This window comes from Mus caroli, unplaced genomic scaffold, assembly GCF_978045245.1.
Source record: "Mus caroli unplaced genomic scaffold, Mus_caroli_1 scaffold_8, whole genome shotgun sequence".
Classification (NCBI taxonomy): Eukaryota; Metazoa; Chordata; class Mammalia; order Rodentia; family Muridae; genus Mus; species Mus caroli.
In genome coordinates, this window is record NW_028227263.1 from 12643555 (window position 1) to 12668687 (window position 25133).

At 38.5% G+C, this 25133-nt stretch overlaps 1 protein-coding gene across 2 annotated transcripts in view; it reads right to left on the reverse strand.

The window, feature by feature from the left end:
* Positions 1-245: 245 nt before the first annotated feature.
* Positions 246-25133, reverse strand: part of Zranb1 (zinc finger RANBP2-type containing 1) — a 53782-nt gene continuing 28894 nt past the window's right edge. For both annotated transcript variants that reach the window (XM_021169127.3, XM_021169126.3), the window contains 8 exons: positions 18085-18272; positions 13212-13365; positions 11774-11845; positions 10736-10934; positions 3030-3150; positions 1930-2059; positions 1516-1745; positions 246-712 (listed from right to left, as the gene is read on the reverse strand). In XM_021169127.3, coding sequence (XP_021024786.1) covers positions 494-712; positions 1516-1745; positions 1930-2059; positions 3030-3150; positions 10736-10934; positions 11774-11845; positions 13212-13365; positions 18085-18272 — 1313 coding nt within the window. In that variant the 3' untranslated portion in view covers positions 246-493. The remainder of the gene's footprint in view (positions 713-1515; positions 1746-1929; positions 2060-3029; positions 3151-10735; positions 10935-11773; positions 11846-13211; positions 13366-18084; positions 18273-25133) is intronic.

Sequence of the window (25133 nt, forward strand, 5' to 3'; positions counted from 1 at the left end):
TCTAAAACAATGGGAAATGGGTCTTGTGTGGTGGGAGCAGGATGTCAGGTGCTAAGGAGAGAGCATCTCACTGGTCTGTCTGCTATGTGCTGTTTATGAGTGCCCATGCTGGGAAAATGGTCTCAGTAACATGAAGATGCTGGTGCACTTTTCCTAGTACACAACTTCTCAAACAACCACATGCGTTACATTCATAGACAGATTTACAATTTGAAAGAAAAAAAAGTTCTGTCAATAAAATTAGGTTATTTTTTTTCTTTTTTCTTTTTTTTTTTTTCTTTTTTACAAACTGTCGTTCAACCGAAGTTCTCCATCTCCTCATGCAGACGCACTCGGTTCTCTCCAGTGAGTGTGGGACAGAAAGGTAACTGGGAGCAGGTCCGGCAGGGTATGGCTCGCTCCATGCTGCATATTCTGTTTAGGATACCACACTAACTTTGAGGCCACCTCAGACCTGATGCCTTGGTCTTTTGTTCTCCTTAGGTGTTTGTTCTCATTCATCCTCATCATCCTCGTCTTCCTCTCCATCAGACAGGGATGTACAAGGCCGGATCTGTCTGTAGCGGTCAAGCCATTTTTCTACCATTTGTGTGACCAAGGGGTGGTTTCTCCGCCGAGAGCTTTTCTGCATGGCCACTAGAACTCCCCCTTCTGTCACACAGCAGTCCAGCCACTCTCTGAGCAGTTTCTCTTGCTGCTCCTCATTACCTAGCTTTTAAAGGAACACAAGGAAAAGGCAAGTCACACAGTATGTCAGGCACTTGGTAGAAATAACTGGCAGCTCCTGCGATAATGAAAAAGCAAACAACTGTCTCCACCCCAACTGCAACCTTTTCTCAGTTTTATCAGTAAAACCCAGAAGGTTTTTGTGTTGGAATTAAATGAGGAAACAGCCTTCTTCACAAAAGTCTAAGAAAACACCCTAGAAGGTTAAATTATTTGACATGCCCTTCAGAAAAATACCAAGAGAAGGGTCTCAGCTTCAGACGTGACAAGGTAAGTCTGCTGGGTAAACTACATCTGGGCTGAACTGTACACGTCATGGGCTACTCTTTTCCTTGACACTGCTCGTGTTTGTGGGAATTACTAGAATACATAATAAATAGCCAATCATTTTCCAGACCATGGGCTTCCTGGGTATCTTTTATACATCCTCACTTCCTCTCTGGCTGGTCTACACTGCTGCCACTGCCTTATATGTACCCTCAGCTCCTTGCCCCACGCCCTCTCAACTCTACCCGGGAGTGGTAACACAGGCAGGCCTTTTAACCCCAGATAGAGGGGCTGAAATTCAAGGCCATACTCTACACAGCAAGGAATAAAAAAACGCTCAAAAAAAAAAAAATCTTAGAAATCTGTCAAGACTAACAGCTCTCTCTATATTTAAGGCACAAGTCAAACTCTCTCGTGCTTACTGTCATTCCCAAGTATAGGAGTGCACGACAGGCGCCATCACATCTGGGGGCTCCTGATGTAAGGCCACTACCTCAGGTAACAGGACAGCACGCTACTTACCTCCTGAGCAGACAGGAAGTGCACATGGAGGAGCTTCCTTTCACTGTCAACCAGAGGCAAAAATGTGATGGTGACATCATCATCAGTGTTCAGATTAGCACCAGCACCTCGGTTGCCATAGCCATCGTTCTCCATGGCAACCAAAGCAGAGAAGTGGCCCCTTGTATAGCCCAGAGCAATTGGACTTTTCCAACAAAAACTCTGTTCCCACAACAAAGGCAGATAAACTCCTGGAAAAAGAAAGAGCACAAGGAGCAAGTGCCTGGCCAACCACCCACACCCACACCCACTGTTTCTACCTCCTGAAGTACAGAAGCTGCTCTGACCCTCCTCCCCATATTTTTTTCCTTTGAGGCCACAGCTATATAATCATTGTAAACAAGACAACTAGGGTGTTCTTGAGGAATGGCTTACCTTGAAACCGAGTATATCCTAAAGTTTCTCCCCGGAAACTCTTATAATATTTTACTCCATAAACTATAATTGGTCGTCTAAGAATATGTGCAAGTACAAAAATGTGTGTCTGTTCCAAACTTGCTCCAGGCTGTACACACATAAAAAAAAGAAAAGAGAATTTTTCTTAAAAGCATTTATTATCAGTCTCAAAAACTGCTGTGTAAAAATTACTATCTTCAGTGTACTCTTTCAATCCACTTCCAAGAAGAAAGTCTTGTCTAATTAAAGAAACTAACTCGACAAATAGCAAAGTCCAATGGAATTATAATAGAAATCTAAGTCTCTGTCTAAGTTACTCTGTTCATATCCAAACTCATGAACAGAACAGATATAGACAATGATTTTGAGGTATCCCTTGCTATCCAATCTTAGCATTTACTCTCCAATCTCAGGAAACAGGTTGAGATAGCAAGGAACACTTTATAAAGTGACATTTTACTATCAAGTTCTGAAGACAGCTTTACTGTGTACAAAGTTAAAAGGCAACATTAACCAGTTGGAGTTCACCCTCCAACTACAGCCACTCTAATCACATGGCCACAGGGGACACTGTTGCACAATTTCACCACAAATGGTCCAACAAAAGGAACTTACTGTATCAGGGTTCAAAGAACCTGGTTAGACAAATGGTCATTTGTTCAAAGTAAGCTAGACTGTGCTTGCTTTTTTTCCTCTTAATCTATAACACATGAATGCAGTCATGAAGGAACGATCTAAAGAATGTCAATTTCTAACACCATGACTGACTGTTCAGTTCCATCCTTTAATTCCCTACAGTGTGAGCCTGAACTCAACAGCTGAAGCTAGTGGAGGTAAGATGGCATATTGTCACTGTCTGATATTAAGAAGAATGAGAACTTGTTTTTGATGGCTGTTAGCCTCAATTATTTATGCAGCAGAGTTCTACAGTGATAGGTATTGACTACTGTCTGTTAAAAGCTAAGTTGACTGCCAGCTTTAAGCATGGTCTGATCAGCCTGAAGAACTCAAGAGTGTGTGGATTACCCCTCTTCTCTTTCAAACAAAGACAAAACCGAAAAAGCTTGATGCAGTCTTACCTGACTAGCTAGAGAGAGTATGAATGCCCAGTCTTCTTGCCATTGTTCTTCCCTCAGTGAAAAATGTAAACCAAAGCTCTGGGAATACCACGATTCCCAGTCTTTCCAGCGAGTGTAAAACCTGGCAAGCAAAAGGCAAACAGAATCATGAGAAGTAGAACTTTGGCAATTTCTCTCAGGATATTAATGCCTACATTCTGTTAGCAAAATTCACTACCTATCTAATTAACTCTAAAAGAGTGAAGAAAACAGTTTTATTGTTATTTAATAGTATCTATAGCCATGGTAGCCCACACCTATAATCTTAGCACTACAGAATTTGCAGTCAGCCTAGGCTATTCAGTGAGACTCTGATGCAAAAACAAAGAAGATGGTCAAAATGTCATTTGAGGTATAAGACACAAAGATGCCTTATTTCTTCAATGATGTATCACTGTGTAAAGACAATGCCTCTGAAACTTCCCATCATTGTCTTAAGAATATCAAGATCACATGGGTCCTAGACATGCTTGTAATCCCAACCAACATTTGGGAGGTAGACATTAGAAGAATCAAGAATGTAGAAAGGTTTAGGCTGGTTTGGGCTATTTAAGGCCTCCCTCACATCAAAAGGCCAAGACATGTATCACCCCCTGAGAGTTCTTTCTGTCAATAAGATCTCATGATTATATGATAATCTAAAATAAAAGTTACTTTAACTAGAAAATCAATTCCTTCTTTTATTTAATAACCTATAAGATGTCTTCACATAATTTAGGCAAACAACTCAAAATAAGTTTATATTAGGTATAAAATTAGAAACAAAGACTGGGTATGGCAGTGTACACCTGTGATCCTAGTCTATGGGGGCTGAGACAGGAGACCTCCAAGTTCCATACCAGCCAAGGTGACCAGCTGCAATTCTAATTAGAATGTCATGGACTAGGAGGATCACTTGAAGGAATTACCAAAGTGATAGTATTAGAATCATCTGTGAATGAATGAATGATCTCATGGAACTGAACCTAAAAATGCAAACAGCAAAGCTAATCTGGTATTGATACAGTGACTGACACATAAATCTCTTAAGTCCAGAAACAAATCTTAACATTTTTAAAAGTTTAAGACCAGAATTTTGCCAGAACTGTCATGCAGTCTTCTACAACAATAACAAAACCAAACAAAAACAACAGAACAAAAACCAGCAAAGCTGTGTGAAGTAAGGACAGTCGTTTAAATTTGAAAGACCACATCTTCCTAATCATTTAAATCCAGAGACAAGAAATAAAAGACAAGAAAGCTATGGCAGAAAAAAGTTAACTATATCTTTAAAGTAATTTAATAAAGCTTATAAACTAAGCTTATACATATTTTTATTTATAAAAATTAATAAGCTTATAAAGTTCTGAGTTTCTAAACCATGATGCTTGTGGTGGTTTGCAAAGGTGTGGCCCCATTGACTCCTGTGTGTGAATGCTTGGCCCATACAGACTGGCATTATTAGGAGGTGTGGCCTGGCTGGAGGAAGGATATTACAATGCGGGCAGGCTCTGAGGTCTCATATGCTCAAGCTCATATGCCCAGTGTGGCACAGAGTCTCCTTCTGCTACCTGTAGATCAAGATGAAGAACTCTCAACTCCTCCAGCAACAAGTCTCCCTGCATGCTGCCATACTCTCAGCCATGGTGATCTTCTGAAACTATAAGACAGCCCCGAAAATTAAAAAAAAAAAATCTGAAAACAAGTTTAAGTATTTTTACATTCAAAATATTCAAGAGGGTTTCTAATATAATAACATGTTTTTGAAAAAAAAAGCATTTCTTTTTCACAATAGGTTAGTGGTCACAGCACTACATTTGAAGGGCAATAAATATACAGTTTAAAAAGCTTAAGAAAAATATCAAACATTTTTTCAAACTGAAGATTTATAGTTAGACATTTCTCTGTGTGTGTGTGTGTGTGTGTGTGTGTGTGTGTGTGTGTATGGTTGTATTATATTTGATGTGTGTGAGTGTATGAACCATAGTGTATAGAGTCAAAAAACAACTTTCAGGGGTAGGTTCTCTCCTTCCACATGGGTTCTGAAGATTAAAGCCAGGTTGTCGGGCTTGGTTACAAGTTCTTTTACTTGTGGAACAATCTCACTGGTCCAGAAATTTCTTGGTTAGTACTTAAAGTTATTTATTAATGAGACAGCTCTAAATTAGCCAGAAATTAAGCAGTGACTACAATCAAAACTCCAGGAAGCTAAGAGTTCTCTACACCACACACGCTCAAATAATCATACCCAGGGACTAAGACCAAATTCTCAGCCCCTGAAGACAGTGGGCACACAAGGACAGACAGTCAGCCTAAACCTAATGTATAACCAAGTGGTGCCAGGCAAGTTTAGATTAATTTTTGAAAAATCAAGTCCCTGTCCATGGATTCTAAGACTCAAAACTATCATATCTGACAATATCCCTGCCATTAATCTACAACGTCTCTCTGTGAATACAACCAAAATCCTGGCTAGCATTTTGTAAAAATTGTTAAGCGGATCCTAAAGTTTATTCAAAAAAAAAAAAAAAGTCTAAAGGACTCAGAATAAAAATTCTTCAAACGGAAGTACAAAGTCAAAGGATTTACACTTCTGATGGGAAAAAACAAGACTCCAGAAAACAAACAAACTTTTTTGTTTTGTTTTTTTCTTTTTCTTCTAGACAGGGTTTCTCTGTATAGCCTTGGCTGTCCTGAAATTCACTCTGTAAACCAGGCTGGCCTCGAACTCAGAAATCCGCCTGCCTCTGCCTCCCAAGTGCTAGGATTAAAGGCACCACTGCTCAGGTAAGAAACCTCTTATAGTCAGTTAATTTTCAACAAAACTGCCCAGAATGGAGAACAATCTTTTCAGTAAACTGTACAATTAAGATTTCTACAGAATTAAGTTAGTTCATAATAAATGGATGAAATACTTAATGTCAAAAATTAAAATTACAAAACTCCAAAGACAAAAACAGAGGAGTTTACGGCCTTGTCTTAGATCAGGTTTTGGGTTTCTATGGCTATGATAAAACTCCACAACCAAAGGCAACTTTTAACTTTCAATCACACCTCATCATTAAGGGGAAATCAAGATGGGAACTCAAGGCAGAAAGAAGGCCAAGGAGAATTGAGGCCTACTGGCTTGCAGCCTGCTTTCTTATATCATCTAAGCACCACCTGCCCAGGGGTGGCAACACTTCCAGTGAGTTGGGCTCACCCATATCAATCATTAAACATGAAAATTCCCACAGGCTTGCCCAAAGGCCAATCTGGTAGGGGCATTCTCTCAATTGAGATTCCTTCTTCCCAAATGATTCTTTGGGAACTTATATCAAGTCGACAAAACACTAGCCAGCACATGCCTTCAACTAGAGAAGATGTTGTTAGCTATGACACAATAGCATGTTTGATTAAAAAAAAATACTGACAAGTGACAGTCATTATGACCACGACTTTAAAGCTAGAGTGGGCTCAGTGGTTAAGAGAATTGGGTGTTCTTGCAGAAGATCCAGGTCCTAGCCTCAGCACCCTCATGGCATCCCATAAGCATCTCTAATTCCAGTCCCAGGGAATACGATGCTCTTTTCTGGCCTCCAGGAATACTTCATGCATATGGTATACAAACATACTTGCAGACAAAACACCCATACATACACACAAAATAATAATTACATATTAAAACTAATAATGACTTTGTCCCAGAAAATATAAGCCACAGATAGAAGAAAACATTTACAGATTATGTATCTAAAGAGATACCTGACACAGAAAGTATATCCATAATAGAAAAAGTACTCTTGAAGATTGACCATATAATGCTGGGGCCTAGCTCAGTAGTAGATGCTTGCTTCACTGAAGCCCTGATCTGAGAAGCAAAAACCAAGTAACTAGAAAAAGCTAGGTAAATTAGAGAGGTATTTCAACAAAGAAGATGTATAAATGAACAATAAGCACATGAAAAAAATATTCAGTATCATCATCCATGAGGTAACAGTAAAGATACAACTTCATGTGATGTTCACAAGCCATAATCAGATAATAAGTATTGGTGAAGATGTGAAAAATGTGAACTTCAAATACATTGTTGACAGAAATTTAAAAGGGTCCAGGTACTGTAAAATATAGTTTGGCCATTTGTTAAAATGTTAAATATATAGATTTACTATATGATCCAACAATTTCATTCTTAGGTACCTACACAAATCTATTATTTAATGAAATAAAAATATTTTGTCCCACAGAGATTTTATGTGTCACAGTAGAATTATCTGTAAGAGCCAAAATGAAAATAAATCGAATGTCCTTCCATTGGTTTACAGGTAATAACAATATTTGTTTATACTACAGAATATGCTGCCATCATAGACTACATATTTTATGACTCCATTTACATGAAATGTCCAAGAAAAATGTACAGGCACAGGAAGCAGATGAATAACTCCCTGCAGCTGGGGCCTAAGAAGCAGAAAGAAGTGAAGAAGAGACACAAGTTCTCTTTTGAGGTGAATAAATGCTCTCTAACTCTGCTGCAGTGACGGGTGTCACATATGTACGTAAAATAACAGACAGTAATAAATGCTCTCTAACTCTGCTGCAGTGATGGGTGTTACATATGTACGTAAAATAACAGACAGTGAACAGTATGCTTTCAACACTTTTTAGAGCAAATAGTACTTCAATAAAGCTACTGTTTTAGAAAACATTACAAATTCAGCCTTAGAACTTAACATTTTAGTCTTCTTTTTAGTATTTTGAGTATAGTATTTGTGGCAACCCAGTATTAACTGTATGCATCCAGAGAAGGCCTAGGTGTTTATGTATCTTTACTTGAGACAGAATTTGTAGCAGTCTATACTGAAAAATCTAACTTAAAATGACTACCAAATAAACAGTAATTATTCTAAAAGACCCTTAATGATTTTTTCCCCTTTATTAACAGATTATCCCAACTTGTTCTTCTGAGATACTGGATAGATATTTCAATGAAATAGTGTCAGTTTTAATTGCCAATTTGACACAATCTGGAGTTGCTGAGGAACCAAAGCTCACTCAATGAAGGATCTTCAAGGCTAGGCTGGCCTGTATGGAGTTATACTGATTATGTTCATTGGGCTGGGAAGACCTGCCTGCCCACTGTGTTTAGCAGCAGCTCCTGGGCAGGACAGCAGGACTGTATGGAGTGGAAGAGCTGAGACTGAGCATGCACTGACCACTGCTGTCTGCTCATGGCTATGGATGACTGCTTCAAGCTCCTGCCACCCTGACGTTCTCATAGCGATGGACTGTAATCTAGAATGTGAGCCCAATAATCTTTAAATCGCTTTATTCAGGGTATTGTAAAACAGTTTCCTTTGTGGTGAGTAATTTTTCATCTTGGAGGGAAATTTAAAACGAGATGTTTACAGGTAGGTGAAAAAACAGGATGTTCTAAGGAGAGGTGAATACTACAGGTAAGCACATAACTCAAAAAAGCTTCAGAAAGTCCCTGAAACTAACTAGACTCATTAGACCCTCATCTCCCCAAGAAAATATAAACAGTAAAGATTGCTAAGAGAGGAGTGAGACACGCCTAGTTGCCTGGAAGAAGCAGGCTATAAGAAGCTCAGACCAACTGAGCCACCTGAAAAGAACCTGGTGAGCTGTGTAGTGTGCTCCAGGTTTCCAGTTTCTGTAAGCTGCCACCCACGCTGGGTAAGTAAGCCCCCCCACCCCCAATAAAACTCATTGGTTCATCAAGCTGGTTCACAATCTGTTGGGAGCTCCCTTTTCTAAGTTGAGTAGACCGGTGTTGCATCTCCCCAGGAAGTCTGTCACACAACACCAGGTTATTTTATTGCAGTAACAGGAAGGGACATTAAGACAAAACCAAACCAAACCAACCAAACCCAACCCAACAACAAAGCAAGGACAGTACTGTATATTCAGTCTCGAGAGCATCAGCCAGCTCAGATTACAGGTATCCAACAGAACTGCACAGCTACAAACACATAAAGACATATAAACAGTCTAACTAGAGTGACACAGATTCACAAAATAGAACATTGCTTTCTCAGCTTCACTAGGGATTTTACAGGGCAGAAGAGAATCTACCCTGGTTACTTTGGACTATGCATATTAGCAACTCAGCAAAGAGCAGTTTTAAAGGAACTATACAAGTGTGATATGTTGGCTCCTCCTAGCCTAGATCAGGACCCAAGTTTGCCCACCACTGTCATTCTGCTACGGTAGCAGTCATGTGTGGAGCTTAATGAACTAGTCACTGAGTCCCAAATCAATAACAGTAACACTCCATCTCTTCCCATTTTCTTTAGCCTGACCCTATTCCCAAGATACCGGAAGGATAGCTCTATGATCCTTGCTTTCAATCCAGCTTTTGATATGAACTCTAAAATACCAAGAAAAGGTATCTCGTAACAGAGATAACAGCTCTAGGTCTTCACCTTGAATTATACATTAGAATCAAGACAACTGAAAGTTCTGCTGCAATGCCACAATGATACAAGCATCTCCTGTTTTCTAACTCTAATAAAATGCCCCCACTGAGCTATTTACATGCTCTTTCTACCTCTTCCCACTCTGCACTAGACTAACAGAATCTCAAATGACTCAGTACAGTTCAAATATAAATATGAGAAGATCCCCTACTGCCAGTTTTAAGTAATAGACAAAATAAATCCCAAAGTTACTATTATTAGCCACAAATGTCTCTTAAGAATTAAAGAATTAAAAAATAAATAAAACTTTCTCATTTAGGGAAAAGAGTGAATCAACTACTAAAATTCTCAATTTATTTTCAGCCTTGCAAGATAAGACAATTACTACCAAAGGAAAACTACCTTAGGCAGTCTGCCTTGGATGATATGTCTGGTTTTGTGTGGGGCAAAAATCTGAGACAGGATCTTTACACATAGCCAAAAGGTAGCCTTCTTGCCACTTCCATCCCAAGTTACATGGGATGTACACCAGTATGTCCTGATCCAAACTACTTTTCAAAGATTTGTAAGATGACAAGATTTACCACAATAAAATTCCAGCTATATTTCATCAGCACCAGAGACTATATCCACTATACAAGGCAATCACATTAAACTCATAAGATCTGGGGGTGGGAGGGGGGAGGGAGGAAGGAGAAGGGAAGACAGAGGGAGCGAGCCATCACATAAACCAAACCAATCACATCCCCATAGTATAGGAAGGAACTGACACACAAGTGAGTGCATGTGACAGACAGACAGACAGACGGGGGGGGGGGGAGAAATACATCTTTAAAACTTTTTTATGTAAGGGCTAGGAAGATGGCTCAATAGTTTTTGTTTGGTTGGGTTTTTGTTGTTGCTGTTTTTTGAGACAGGGTTTCTCTGTGTAGCCCTGGCTGTCCTGAACTCAAGAGATTTGCCTGCTTCTACCTCTCAAGTGCGAGGATTAAAGGTGAGCACTACCACACCTGGCTGAGACGGCTCAATAGTTTAGAGTACTTGCTGCTCTTCCAGAGGACCTGAGTTGATTCCTAGCACTCTACGGCTCACAATGCAGCCTGTAACTTCAGCTCCAAGGGATCAAATATTCTGGCTTCCTTGGGTACCAGACATATACAAGGTGCACAGACACAGAGATGCAGACAAAATGCCTGTACACATTTAAAAAAATTGTATGTGAGAAAAGTAGCCCACTCTACACTGAAACAAGGAAGGCAGTCAGCTCACCAATGTGAACAGTCATGCAGGCTGTCATGCAGGGCTTTCCGAAGCACCGAGTCTTTGTCATAAATGCCCCATGTAGCTTGTAGTACTGAGTCAAGTAAACAATCTCCGGCAGTCCGGTTCCAAAGTGCATATAGTCTACTGTCCAAACGTGTAGCCAACTCCAAAGACCAGTTTATAATTGGAGATTCTTCCTCTAGCTCTATAAGAAATTTAAATAATACATTCATTTTCATGTCTACACAATTACAAAATATTTAATGGGCTAAAAATATTCCCTATAAGAATATTTATATGTAATTTTTTTTTTTTTTTTTTTTTTTGGTTTTTTGAGACAGGGTTTCTCTGTGTAGCCCTGGCTGTCCTGGACTCACTCTGTAGACCAGGCTGGCCTCGAACTCAGAAATCCGCCTGCCTCTGCCTCCCGAGTGCTGGGATTAAAGGCGTGCGCCACCACGCCCAGCTTATATGTAATTTATTAATGTGAACTTTCTTTTTTTGTTGTTGTTTTTTTTGTTGTTGTTGTTTTTCGAGACAGGGTTTCTCTGTATAGCCCTGGCTGTCCTGGAACTCACTTTGTAAACCAGGCTGGCCTTGAACTCAGAAATCCCCCTGCCTCTGTCTCTAGGGTGCTGGGATTAAAGGCATGCGCCACCACGCCCGGCTTAATGTAAACTTTCTAAATAAGTGAAATACATTGTGGTTCTGTAATAAATAATTCAAATTCCAAATACTTTACAATTTTGTTTTCCAAAAATGTTTAACACAGAAATATATCCATTCTAGAGTAAGTTGTAGAAAACAAAGATTTTAAGATTTAATATCTGTGTTTGTTTACTCTATCACAGTCTTTTCTGTTTTACATTGTTAAGTTTTAGGGCTGGGGGTCAAATCCAAAACCTTGCATATGAAACCACTATGACGCTACATGTTTAATTTACAACACGGCAGGACACCTCTCTAATGGAGCATTCCCGACATTACACACGATGAAGCAGCTAGCTGGGTAAAGGCACCTTATAGCACTCATCACACCCTTACCTTTTTGAACATCTCTATCAAGCACCTCATCAAATAATTTTTCTTGAACTGTTGGAGGCAAATCTTCAATATCTGCATAGAAAAGTCAGACTTAAAAGCAGATCTTGTGCTTAATAACTTAATAAGTGGAATGCTAACCTCTAATAAAAACCCCTATTTACTGAAGTTGTCTCAGATATCTATAACATTATATGAAACATGATTATGTGTATGTAGTTTCCTTTCTGGGTTTCATTACTAAAATTCTTATTTAAAGTTAATATAAAAGTTGTAGAAAAACAATTACTTAAACATTTTAATTTGTTCTCTTCATATGGGCAGCTTCTGCACAAACCTGCTATTTTCAAAATTAAGAATTTTCTCATAAAAGTTAATGAACCAAGTCACTCTGACACAGTGCTTTGGTGACATTCCTCAAACATTCCATGTTCTGTCCAGGTTACTTCATAGAGCACTCTAGTGTAATAAAGAGCATTGCCCTTAAAAACCCTCTGGGGGAGCTGGAGAGATGGCTCAATGGTTAAGAGAACTGGTTGTTCTTGTAGAAGACCCCAGGTTCAATTCACAGCACCCACATGATGGATTATAACCATCCTTAACTCCAGTTCCAGGGAATTTGATGCCCTCTTCTGACCTCTGAGGACACCAGGCACACACAGGTACACATGGACACATGCAGACAAAACATTCATACACATGATTACCAGTATTTTTAATTCAAATAACCTAACCCATTAAAAACCTAATTTCCTAATCCTAATTCTTAATAGTAGCCAATGAGTATGTAAACAGACAGACTTAAAAATAAAGGGAAAATTAAAAATAAGAGACTAAAAAAAGAATATTCAAAAATAAAAGGGGGAAAATTAGTATATGTATGTTTGTCTTTAATATGCCAGGTATGGTGGCATATGCCTTTAATTCCAGCACTTAAGAGGGAGATCTCTTTGAGTTCAAGGCCCAGCCAGAACTACACAATGAGATCCTATCTCAAAAAGGGGGGGACGGGGGTGGGGTGGGGGGCACTTACTGTCTTCTAACCAAAGTGTTTGTTTACAAGCAGTTCTTGGATGAGTCATTTCAAGAATAAACAGAACAGATTGTAAGATCCTAACCTATGGAGCTAACAAAACGGCTCAGCAGCTAAAAGCACTGGCTGCTTTTCCAGAGGACCCTCGCTTGATTCCTAGCACCCACACAGCAGTTCACTATTGCCTCCCAGGGATCTGACACCCTCTTCTGGCCTCCATGGGTACCAGGCACACATATGGGGCACAAATATACATGTAGGCAAAACATCCATACACATAAAATAAAAAACCCTAAAACTCCCAACTTACTTGCTTTCTTTTTGTAAGTTTTGTACTGTATTTTTACCCCACATAAAAATGTAACCTTAAGAAAACAGAGTGCTTTTCATAATAAATTTTGGGGTTACCTGCTGGTAATGTAAATGTTACAAGGTCAGTCAGAAAATAGCAAGCAAAATCCCCCTTTCTCTGGTGAAGAGAAGCAGCTATTTCTCTCCGGATTTGTTCTGTCAGTTCAGGACACACCATTGCTGGAATACACTTTGCTGCTTGTTGAGATACCTTAAATACAGAAAGAAACTTCCCTCTGTATCTTGTATATCATAAATAGAAACAAAACACAACAGCACTTAAGAGCAAAATTTTCCCCAAATTCATTTTTAATGTTAAATATACTGGGTGTTATTTCCTTGCCAATGGACATTTACATCATCAGGACGACTGTTCAAGAAAACAGTCATTAAATGTGGAATGCCAACAAATGGTACAGACTTCATCTAGCACTCCAATTGTAGTTACTGTATGATGGACAGGGAATGATGGCACACACTTGTAATCATGTCACTAGAAAGTCTGAGGTTGGAAGATCAGAAATTAAGAGGCCTGCCTCACTACTCTCAAACCAACCAACCAACCTCTGTAGGAACTCTAAGTATAGGAAGAGCATCTATTAGTAAGTAATAAAGTGCATGCCGAGTGAGCCAGTCAGTTCTGCTCTCTGCTGTTAGCAATCTGGTGAGAACAAGTTGGTTTTCTCCTTACCAAAAAACAAATAAACAAACAACAACTACAACAAAAACAACAAAAATACCTTCATATTATAAATGGGACCTGGAGCAGCATGCCTTGTAGTAATTTACTGAAAGTGCATTTTGGTAACAGTATCATCTGCACATTTCTGATGTTAAAGGAGCCAGAGTTGGTAAGAATGCAGCAGAATTAACACAGCTACAGAACTCTTTGTTTTGATTTTATTGAGTGCCAGTACTATAAAATTTTTCATTACATTCTAGCTCCATGAACCTAGAAACTCAAAGTTCAAGTAACTAAAAATTAAGAAACAATTATTGGGTATTTTCAGAATGGACTATTTGTCAGATAACACTGCTAACAAATTATTTTTTTAAACAACATACAATGGACCTTGAATATATTTCAAGAAAAGCATGAATATTCCCTTCACTACCATCCTTAAAATCCTGAAATCTGTTTCTTATCTCTCTTTTTCAGCCTTATGACCTCAACCATCCTCCTTAGGCCAGTTGTGCTTAACTTGGAGTCCATAAATTGGAAAAGATTCACAGAGTTTACTACATAAGAATCCTTCACTTTCCTTAACAAATGGCTTAAACTATAAGGCATTCTCTTTTAATAAACATCATCCAAGAAGAAACTGGTTCTGTGCTTTTTCTATAAACATCTCCTCTTAGGTCAAATTTGCACCCTACCTTTGTACCCTCCCTAATGGCCCCTTTAAAAACAATCGCTGGCAACACCTATACTTTCCACTGAAAAAATTTAACACTAATTTTGTTCTTGACCTCAACCAACACTTCTCTTCCCTCACCCCAAGTTGGCCTATCAGCCCCAGAAAATATTACAAAAGTGGAAAATAAGGAGTTTCTTAAATTGATTCATAAAGCTGGGCATTGCCTTTAATCCCAGGCAGGGTGGCAGAGGTAAATTACCTTGAGTTCAAGGCCAGCCAGGATTACATAGTAAGACCCTGTTTTTTTTTTAAACAAACAAACAAACAAAACAAAACAAAACAAAACAAAACAAAAACCTCAGGAAGCACAACTTCTACTCTGATAACATTTCTGCATGGTCTCTTCAGTCATCTGCTTTAGGTGACTCCAGCTGCCATGAACAGCATTGTGAATGAACCCACATAGCAGGGATTTAAGCCTATAGCCAATAGCCCTTTGTGGATGAGCCTTAAAGCAGATCCTCTAGAGCTAATCAAGTTTTCTGACAACTGCCCTGGCCAACAGCTTCACAATACCATGTATGTATGGGGAAGTGCATGCATGTGCACGTGTATGCACATGTGTATGAGTACCCGTACACATTATTCAAATGCTTTAAAGAAGCTAGATTTTGATGCCATGACTCTCCATTCTCTTTTACTAGACAGGTCTCTCACTGAGCCTGGAGCTTATCATTTCAGTTAGCCTATCGAGCCAGCTTGCTTCTGGGATCTTCTGACTCTGCCTCCTGGGTGCTGGGATTACAGGAGGCCCCCATGCCTGTCCAACATTTTTTTTTTAAGATCTTATTTATTTATTATATGTAAGTACACTGTAGCTGTCTTCAGACATCCCAAAAGAGGGCATCAGATCTCATTACAGACGGTTGTGAGCCACCATGTGGTTGCTGGGGTTTGAACTCAGGACCTCTGAAAGAGCAATCAGTGCTCTTAACCGCTGAGCCATCTCTCCAGCCCTGTCAGTGCTGAGGACTTAAATTCTGATCTGTACACTCTAAGGGCAAACCTTTTCCCACAGAGTCATCTTCCAGGCCCTCTCATGGCATCTTGACCTGAACCATTCAGCTAAGATTCCCAACTCCTGCAAAATGTTTAAGTAACAAAATGTCTTGTAAGCTGCTAAATTTTGAGGTAATTTGTGACATAAATTATGAATTCATAGATACTTTAGCACCATCTCACCATTAGTCCCCAGACTGCTTTTAGGAGCCCAGTAACTAGAATGTCCCTTTTTGAGCCCTGTGTTCAAAAGCCCAAAGGAATCTATTAATATCTTTAAAAAATTTAACCCTGGCTCACAGTCATCTTCTTTTATCTGGTCACATGCCACCATTGACAACTATACCAATCACGATGACATCATCTGCAATGCAACAATTCTAGTAGATATTACAACACCAATACAGTCACATTTAGGACACTACAAAGATACTGTATTCTAGCCCACATTTCAAAAATCTAATCCCTCTACTCACAATGATCCCTTTTAGTAACGCATATCTAATACTCAGCAGCCTGCCTACTGTTTTCATCACAGCATCCACTCTTTCTGAACTTCCCTTCCCTCAGTCTACCCAACCTCTTCTCCTGATGTCACTGGGATCTTGAAAATTAAATGCAATGGCTAGCCAATAAAACTGAGTTTTCATCTACCTTGCATATTTTTTAATCTCCATACAGTATCCTGGACACTGGCACATTTGAATAATCAATTTATATATTTATATAAAGTATACCCAAAAAATGTACAGTGACAAAAACTGAACCCACAATTATCTTTCTGTACTTTTATTCTATATCTCGTTATGAAAACTAAAGTCTCCTATCTGAATAATAAAGTCATATCTTCAGGAATAGGATCCCTTATACCATCATAGTCTTAATTAACTCAATTTCTCCCCAAGCTTACCTCACATGCTAACTTGAAATGGGGTTTAGGTATCCTGTATGCACAATGTCCATCCCTAACATGACATAAAACAGGTGTGGCGGTGCACACCTATAATTCCAGTGCTCAGAAGGTAAAGGAAAGGGTTATAAGTTCAAAGTTATCCTCAGTTTCATAACAAGTGGAAAACTAGTCTGTGTTTTGACATATGAGATATATGAGATTCTGTGAAGGGGAAGGAAGAAAGGCAGGAGGAGCAGGAGCAAGAAGAGAGAGAAACTTGCTGAAATAGGATTTGCTCTAAGCATTAAGGGAAAACACCTCCCAAGTTCTTCCCTAAGTACTCAGTAAGAATCACCATTCATGTCTCCACTTTTCTAGAACTAAATAAAGGAAGAGTTGGCATACTCACAATTATATCTCCTCAGCCACAGAGCTTGGCATACAGCAGAAGTACTGAATAAATATTTCTTAGTTGAATGAACAAATAAAAGATAAGTCTCCATGTGTTTTAATAAAATCTAATGACTCAAATATTGTGGAGAAAAGCCCCGCTTCAAAAGGCTATATTGCTAGGGACAATGGTGTACATGAACAACTTCATCAACTCAGAAAACTGTGTGTATACGCATTTCAAAGCAAGATGTTGTGTGCATGGTGGATCACTTGACCCTGGGAGATCAAGGCCAGCCTAAGCAGCACAGTAATATCTCATCACAAAACGGGAAGAGGGTACATTGGTAAGACAGTCTATAATCTAAGCACTTGGGAGATGGAACAGAGAAGGATCAGAAGTTTAAGGCTATCCTTGGCTACGTACAAAGCTCACTTTGAGTTACACGAGACCCTATCTTTTAAGAAGCAAAAAATCAGCCGGGCGTGGTGGCGCACGCCTTTAATCCCAGCACTCGGGAGGCAGAGGCAGGGGGATTTCTGAGTTCGAGGCCAGCCTGGTCTACAAAGTGAGTTCCAGGACAGCCAAGGCTACACAGAGAAACCCTGTCTCGAAAAACCAAAAAAAAAAAAAAGAAGCAAAAAATCAAAAAACCAAAAAAACCATACCAGGGAAGGAGTCTCCTTTAAAATACTATGAAAGGAGCTAGCATGAGAGGTGGCTCTGTAGTTAAGAACACTGGCTACTCTTGCAGAGGATATGAGTTTAGTTTGTGGCACCTACATAACATCTAGCAACCAACTATAACTCTAGTTCCAAAGGGATCTAACAATATCTTCCGGCCTTTGAAATCACTGCACTCATATACATACACGCAAGCAAAAGATTCATACATGATAAGTAAAAATATTTCTTGAAAAAAACTATTAAAATCTCTTAAATGTAAAATAGTTTTTAAAACCAAGTAAAATGTTTAAAACATTTAAGAATAGTTTGAGAAAACACTGTTACATTAAAAATAAAAATTAGGGCTGGGAACATAGCTCAGTGATAAAACACTAGTATATATAAGGCCCTATACTCAACCCACAGTGTAACAACAAAAACAATAATAATGAAAAAAACTAAAGAACTTATTTCTTCAATATATAAGAACATTAAAGCTGGTGACAGTTCAGTGATAATACATTTATTTACCCCTAAATTCAATAACCCCAACACCATACTTACCTCTGTGAGCAATATCGCTAACATGTCCTGCCTCTGAAAGCGTATAGCCAGATGTACCAGAGTGTAGCCAACATCAAAAGCAGAAGGACGGTTCAGCAAGCGTACTTCATCTGCAGTAAGCTGGCGTGCAATGTCTCCTCCTGATGACTTGTATGCTTCTATGGCTGCTAAGTCACCTTCCACAACACCTAAAACAAGCACCAACATAGAAAAGAACTTATTTTGTTTCAAAAGGTATATACAGATGAAGTGACCACATTAAATTCTTTCAAACATTTCTTTGTCCTTCCTGGATCCTGGGATATCATTTACATCACCTAAAGAAAATAAGGAAAATTAGTATTTCTCTACATTTCAAAATTTCCAGACTAGAACTGCCTAGTTTGGCACTTACCTCTCACATCACGGCTAGGCTCCATTCTATGGATTAAAATTAATGAGGACAACCTAGTTTGAGAAACTAGACTTCACAGAAGAAATGAATCTTTATTGTTTTGTACTGACCCTGATTGCAAAACCCAAAGAGATGTACATGAGCTTTCAATTGTTATTTGGCTGTTTCTGCCCTTTACCTGCTGCTTGCTTTTTTTTTTTTTTAATAAAAAGAATTATTTATTTATATTATGTATAGGATAACACTGTAGCTGTCTTCAGACAGACCAGAAGAGGGCATCAGGTCCCATTACAGATGGTTGTGAGTCACCGTGTCTTTGCTGAGAATTAAACTCAGGACCACTGGAACCGCTAGTGGTCAGTGCTCTTAACTGCCGAGTCATCTCTCCAGCCCCCTTTAACTGCATTTTTAAAGCAGAACAAACACAGAGCTTTCTACTGTGCCGTGTAGGTCTAAAATAATTTTCATTTTAAGTAAAAATTGACAGCATTTTGATTTCAGAATCTCCTAAGACTTCCTCATATATGTTACAAATTGTTCATGAAGAGTCTATGTGTACTGATTCACAACTGTCATTGCAGCCCTCTACTTAGGAGATAAAAGCAAGAGGGCAGGATGTTTATGACAAGCCTGGACTACAACAATGATTTTCAGGCTAGCCTATGCTAGAGAAACAATGTCTGTAAAGAAAGTGGATAGTATATACCTTTAATCCCAGCACTTGGGAAACAGAAGCAGACAGATCTCCATATGGCCAGCATGGTCTATTTGGGGGGGTTGGGGGGGGACTGCACAGGCAGGGCAGTGATAGTTGTTAAAAAGAAACCTTATACAATTTTAAATATGCTAAAATAAAACAATTAGAATAGGAATATAAAATAAATACCATTTTTCAAAGCCATAAACCTTCTATTCCCATTTAACTATGTTATTAACTATCACACAAATTAATTTTAAGTAAAGAAAGTACTTACTGAGCAGCATGGATAATAAACAGCCTTGAGGTGGGTGATAATACACACTAGCTTTTAATAAATACAGTAAAACAAATTACCAAACTTTTTCTGTGTTTCCTAAGTTATATCAGAAAAAAACATTCTTACAAGTAAAATGCTAAAATTAACTAAACATATTCTTAGTGTGCTTTTGAAAGGCATTTTAATTGCCTGTTGAATTAGGACTTGAGATAAAGGTGCTCTTTACACCTGGTATAACACAACAGTCCCCTCTTTATTAAAGAAACCAATCTTAAAATTGATCATTTAATTTTCACACTCACACGATATCTGTGGTGTGCTCTCTAGGCAATATGAGAAGCACAAAAGACAGTAAGTACATGACACCAATCTTCCCAAAAATCCTTTTAAATCACATCTGTGAGACATGAATGAAGGTCAGCTTTACAATTTTTCAAACTCTGAAAAGTCATGGATCTTTTCTACAAATCTAACTCTGGCCCCAAACCCCAACACGTATATACAAACTTTTCAGGATAGGGTTCCTAAGAGCACATACATGATGTTGTGGACTGCATAGTACTAGTTCTTAGGTCTGTCAGACAGGAGGATCCAGTGAGTCTAAGAGCTTAAGGAGAGCCTAAGTAATAACAACAAAACTTTTCAACTCAAACTATAAATAAAAGCCGACTACATTTAGGCTAGGAGTGAAGCTTGCCCGATGGCTAGCCTTTTGCCATGCATGAAGACCTAGGTTAATCTCAAAACCAGAAAAACAAAACAACCAACTGTAACTCTCATGTTACTAAATAAGAATGTCACCAGGCAGTGGTGGCACACACATTTAGACCTAGCCTAGTCCACATAACTAGTTCCAGAACAGCCAGGGCTACACAGAGAAACCCTGTCACAACAAAACAAAACAAACAAAAAAGAATGTCTTCTTACAAAAATTTTAGTTTGCATTTTGGGTCAATACATTGCTTGCCACACAGTTCAACTATAATGCCAACCCTAATCCACTTTAAACATAGAGATTTCAAAACATCCTTGTGAAGAACGGTGCCCTAGAAGTCACTAGGACCAAACTGTAGTAGAGTTAGCATGAGACAACCTAACATCTTTCTGAAGCACAAACCTTAAGAGCACTTATAAGTAGTAATGCTTAAATCACAATTGTCTATCGGGTTAAGAGTTTACTATTTCTAATTATGTTCAAGTATACAAAATGCCTGAAAATAATTTAATGTAGTTTGTAGTATTCAAACTGGGTATACTCACCATCTCCTTTTATTTCTGTAATTTATTTTATTTTGATTGATAAGGCCTCTCAATGTAGTCCAAGTCTAGAACTCACTGTATACTAAAGGATGACCTCAAACTTGAGGCAATTTCACCTCAGTCACCCAACTGACAGGACTACAGGCATATGCCACTGCACCCTACTCTACAGTCTTTACAAAGACAAGTGTTTCCCCCGTTCAGTTCTATCAGAGCAGGAACTAGGGATGAAGTATAATTCAGTGATAGCACACATATCTAACAATCAAAAGGCAATGGGTCTGATCCCCAAAATAGGAAGTAAAAAACACTACATCTCTGTACCTTTTACAGATTTTGGCTTAAAACCTAAAAATATTATCTATTTATAAAATACATATCACACATAAAATGCACCAAGTTCTAAAAGTAGCCCAAGAGCTTGATCAGTATACCTGAATAGACAAGGAGGAAGATTTATGCATATGTGTACACATATTTAGACATGTATGAAACTGCTGTGTGCTCAAATACCTTTTCCCCCAAAGTACAAATATCAGGTAATCTAAAGCTAAATACCAAGTGACTTCTCTCTTTGGTTTGGAAGAAGAGAAGATCCTCTAACTCTGTCTTTCCTCTTCAGTTAAGTCACTATATAGCTGATGTCTTACAAGTTCTTCATTTGTTTCCGAGGGACTTCTGAAATTAGCACTAGCACATGGGGTGAGATCAGACCAAAGGCACACCAACCTAAGCAAACTAAACCTGGAACTACAACTGCCATTACTGCCTGCCTGTCTTCAACATATCCTTTCCAAAACTATAAACTGAACTCTATACTTTATGTCTCACACCTCAGAGCGCTGAGTCACATACACAGAGCCAGTCAGAATTTTCATTTGATTTGAATATCAAAAATAGTGAATTCTCCCCTCCCATTCAAGTCTTTGTTAAAACTCAAGCAGGACTATGCTGTTGTTCCCCAAAACACAGACCGGAGACAGAGGAGACAGGAAAAAGACTCCAACCTCCCAGCACACAAACAGGTACAATATTATACCTCTTTTTCTTTTTTTTCTTTTAAAGATTTATTTATTATATGTAAGTACACTGTAGCTGTTTTCAGACACTCCAGAAGAAGACATGAGACCTTGTTACAGATGGTTGTGAGTCACCATGTGGTTGTTGGAATTTGAACTCAGGGCCTTCGGAAGAACAGTCTTAACTACTCTTAACTACTGAGCCATCTCTCCAGCCCAATATACCTCTTTTTAATAACACTTTGGAATATGTAATTCCATTGTGTTCTTTATCTATACATGCTTATAGTTTAACTGGTAAATTTTCATCTACAAGGATTAATTTTTTAATTAATCTGTAAGAAAAAACAAAAACAAAAAAAAATTAATAAATTTATTAATTTATTACAGATCAAAGTTCATGAGAGCATCATGAAACTGTCCAAGTTTTGTTATATTTTACTACATATTGCTTAGAAAGAACTATTGATCAAGTTTAGAGTTTCTTCACTTGAGCTTTCACTGTAAGTTTGATGTTTAAAAGTACCTACCTGGCTTGTGTCATAAAATTAAACTTTAGCCACCACATTTTTCTGCTTAGGAGGTGGGAGGGCAACACAACCACAAAGATGTCCCTGAGCTCTTTACATTTTTAGCAACTTCTAACATCGGGGATAAAAGTAAGAAAAAGCAGAAGCACTGAAGGGGCAGGAAAGGGCCACAAATAAATGTTAAGCGATAAACCCTCACTTTATAGAACAAAGGCTGGGTGGGGTCGGCTGGGAGTAGGGAAGTTAAACCATTCTAAGAGAAGAGATAGGTATTATCTATACCTTCTCTTTAAGCTTCTGACCACTCATAATGTTCCCAAAAGTAACTGAAATACCTTAGTAGCCTTTAATTTAACAAACTTATATTGTGTGTTTCCTGTCCCTCCTTCTTTGTGTTATTATAAAGGCAAATAAAAAGAGAACTGGAAGGACTCTGAGGTTAACTCCAAACCAACCAACAACCACAATATCATTACACACTCAAAATTAGCTAATTACTGGCAATCAGAAACAAGGAGGATGCTAATGTACTTTTTAAATTATTCAGACTTTAAGTAAATGAAAGTGTATAGCAAATACTAGCTGCCAAATAAAATCTTTAAAAGGCTGCCACAACAGGAATAGCTCACATCACATTGTCTAATAAACTGGGCCAGAGTGGAGCCTAACATATTTTGAAGCCATGGGTCAGACTCACTGAGGACTTCACAGCTACTATGGAACTCCATTGGTAAGCATCTGGAGCTGGCTCATTAAATGTTTAGATAATGGACTTATTTTTTCCCCCATATATGGCACAGTTTTCAAAGTTTTGCCTTATTTTCCTTTATGACATAAAATCATAATGGTAACTAACTTTGAAAAAAATGCCAAATGGTAAAAAAAAGCCAGGACTTACCTGAACCCACATGGGCCAGCTCAACACTACCCTGGAGTTCTATGGTAGCTGTGTAACATCACAGCATGGTTTATGCTGTGGGGTGAGGGTAGACCTGGAGACAGCAGGCACAATTTCAGGAACCCTTAAAGAGAAAAGTTAGTTTTAAGTGGTAGTGTTCAGAATGTCCTGCAGGATGGTCAGTAGAAAGATGCAGACGTGGCTGGTTGTATTGATTAGGCAGTTTTCTCTTCCTAAGTCTTATTTAATTGACTTTGATACTAATAAGAAACTATCCCACCCAGTAACTATTTTTTAAAATATCCTTAGATGTAGTTTAATCATAACCTGGACTCAAATGTTTGCAAGAACCTCTTTTAATGCTCAAACAAGTATTGCATTTTTGTGTGTGTGTGAGAGAAAGAATGTGTGTGTGTGCTACAGAAGTCAGAGAAAATGTCACTGAGTGTCCTGCTCTATCATTTTCCATCTTATTCCTTTACAACAAAGTCTCTCACTGAAGCTGGAGATAGGCTGGTAAGCCAGAGAGCCCACAACCCTGGCGTTAATAAAGAAAAGGAGTTACGTGTTGTTGGCTACTCTTGGCTTTTTACGTGGGTGCTAGGATCCTAAGGGTGCTAAGGTCCTCATACTCACACAGCAAGCATTCTTACTCATTAAGTCATCTCTCCAAGGTGAAAAGCTGAATTGTATTTTAAATGCCCTTAGTATTTTTAACTGTGCCTTCAACTACACACAAGCAGACAAAATTACAGAAATAATTGGAGCAGACAAGACAAACTACCTCCTAGTTGCATTTTTCACATTATAACCAATGTCAACAAGCTCAGACCTGCCATTTCTATTACTAGAACAGCGTATCAGAACAATGACCTCAAAAAAAATCAATAAATGAGAAATCAGAAATTGAAAATAATTATTCATTTATATTTTATACGTATGTGTGTTTTGACTGCATTCCTGAATGTATGTGTACTATGTACATGCCTGGGACCAGAGGATACCAGAAGGTGTTGAATCCCTGGAATTGGAGTTATAATCAGCAAGCTGCAACGTGAGTATTGGGAACTAAACCCAGGTCCTCTGCAAAAGCAGCACACTAGACCATCTCTCTGAAAAAATTTTTTTTTACACATAATCAAGGCTAACTTCTTTTCAATCTTACTGTTCATTAAAACATCCTCTTTAAGCCGGGCGTGGTGGCGCATGCCTTTAATCCCAGCACTCGGGAGGCAGAGGCAGGCGGATTTCTGAGTTCGAGGCCAGCCTGGTCTACAGAGTGAGTTCCAGGACAGCCAGGGCTATACAGAGAAACCCTGTCTCGAAAACAAACAAACAAACAAACAAACAACATCCTCTTTAGGAAAATGAAAGGTTCAATGAAATAAGGAAGTCAAAAAGTTCCTAATCCTTTAAAATTACCTATTAACAATGACAGCACTGAAACAAATATAGTTTATACCTCTGAGCTCTTTCTTTCTTCCATCTCTGATCAGATTACTAACCCAACTATTATGAAAATATAAATTCCAAAGTCATAAATATGACAGGTACTTTCAAAAGAAAGGGGATCTTGACGGGCAAATAAAAGTACTACAAAATGCATACTGAAAGGATTTAAAGGAACAAATCATAAAAACCATCTTTAGTAGAGGCCATCAGAAGTATTTATAAATACTAGCAAGTTAGAGAAATGAACATGGCCTACAGTTTTGATATAACCAAAAATATCACTCAACTATACAATTGAAAGGAAGGGTCTTGTTTTTTTATTTTTAATGGACAATTTAAAACTGTACTTTCAGAATTTACATAAATGGTATATGCCAAACCCACATTCACCAGTGCAATCAAACCCAAAGGTTCTCTAACTTCCAAACAGCAACAAAAATTTAATCCCCGGCGCACACACACACTCAAGAAACAGAGACAGGTAGATCTGAGTTCAAGGGCAGCTTGGTCTACAAAGTG